The 476-nt window shown below is 59.5% G+C and overlaps 1 protein-coding gene across 1 annotated transcript in view; it reads right to left on the reverse strand.

Annotated features, from left to right (window-relative positions):
* Positions 1 to 406: 406 nt before the first annotated feature.
* The window catches only part of LOC104407973 (G1/S-specific cyclin-D3-like), a gene marked incomplete at its 3' end in the record, with an annotated part of 5,079 nt that continues 5,009 nt past the window's right edge, over positions 407 to 476 (reverse strand). The window contains 1 exon segment of the mRNA XM_010017389.1: positions 407 to 476. This exon segment is cut by the window's right edge and continues 14 nt beyond it. Within this exon segment, the coding sequence (XP_010015691.1) occupies positions 407 to 476 (70 nt within the window).

The raw sequence follows: 476 nt of genomic DNA on the forward strand, positions 1-476 counted from the left end.
GAGATGCTCACTCACCTCTAGGCACTCCTCAAACCAGGATCAGCTCATTAGGAAGAGCTTGACTTCAGAGAATCAACCAGGCTGGAAAAGAGCTTTAAGCTCATCCAGTCCAACCATTCCCCAGCAGTGCCAAGGCCACCACTACCCCCTGGCACTGAGGCCTTGGCTACCTGGGCTGTGAACACTTGAGGCCTCGGCTACACCGTGTGTGAACACTCGCAGGGACGGTGCCTCCAGCACTGCCCTGGGCAGCCTGTTCCAATGCCTGAGCACCCTCTGGGCAAGGAATTGTTCCTCAGCTCCAGCTAAACCTGCCCTGGGGCAGCTTGAGGCCGGTTCCTCTTTGTCCTGTCCCTCTAAGAGGAGCAGGCAGGAGGAGGAGGAAGGGTTTCCCGTGAGCACTCACCACCTCGGTGCCGGTGATGCTGGCCAGGAGCTCGGTCATGGCCTCGCCGCTGAAGCCGCTCACAGAGACC

This window comes from Nestor notabilis, unplaced genomic scaffold, assembly GCF_000696875.1.
Source record: "Nestor notabilis isolate BGI_N333 unplaced genomic scaffold, ASM69687v1 scaffold21276, whole genome shotgun sequence".
In the NCBI taxonomy this organism is placed as follows: domain Eukaryota; kingdom Metazoa; phylum Chordata; class Aves; order Psittaciformes; family Psittacidae; genus Nestor; species Nestor notabilis.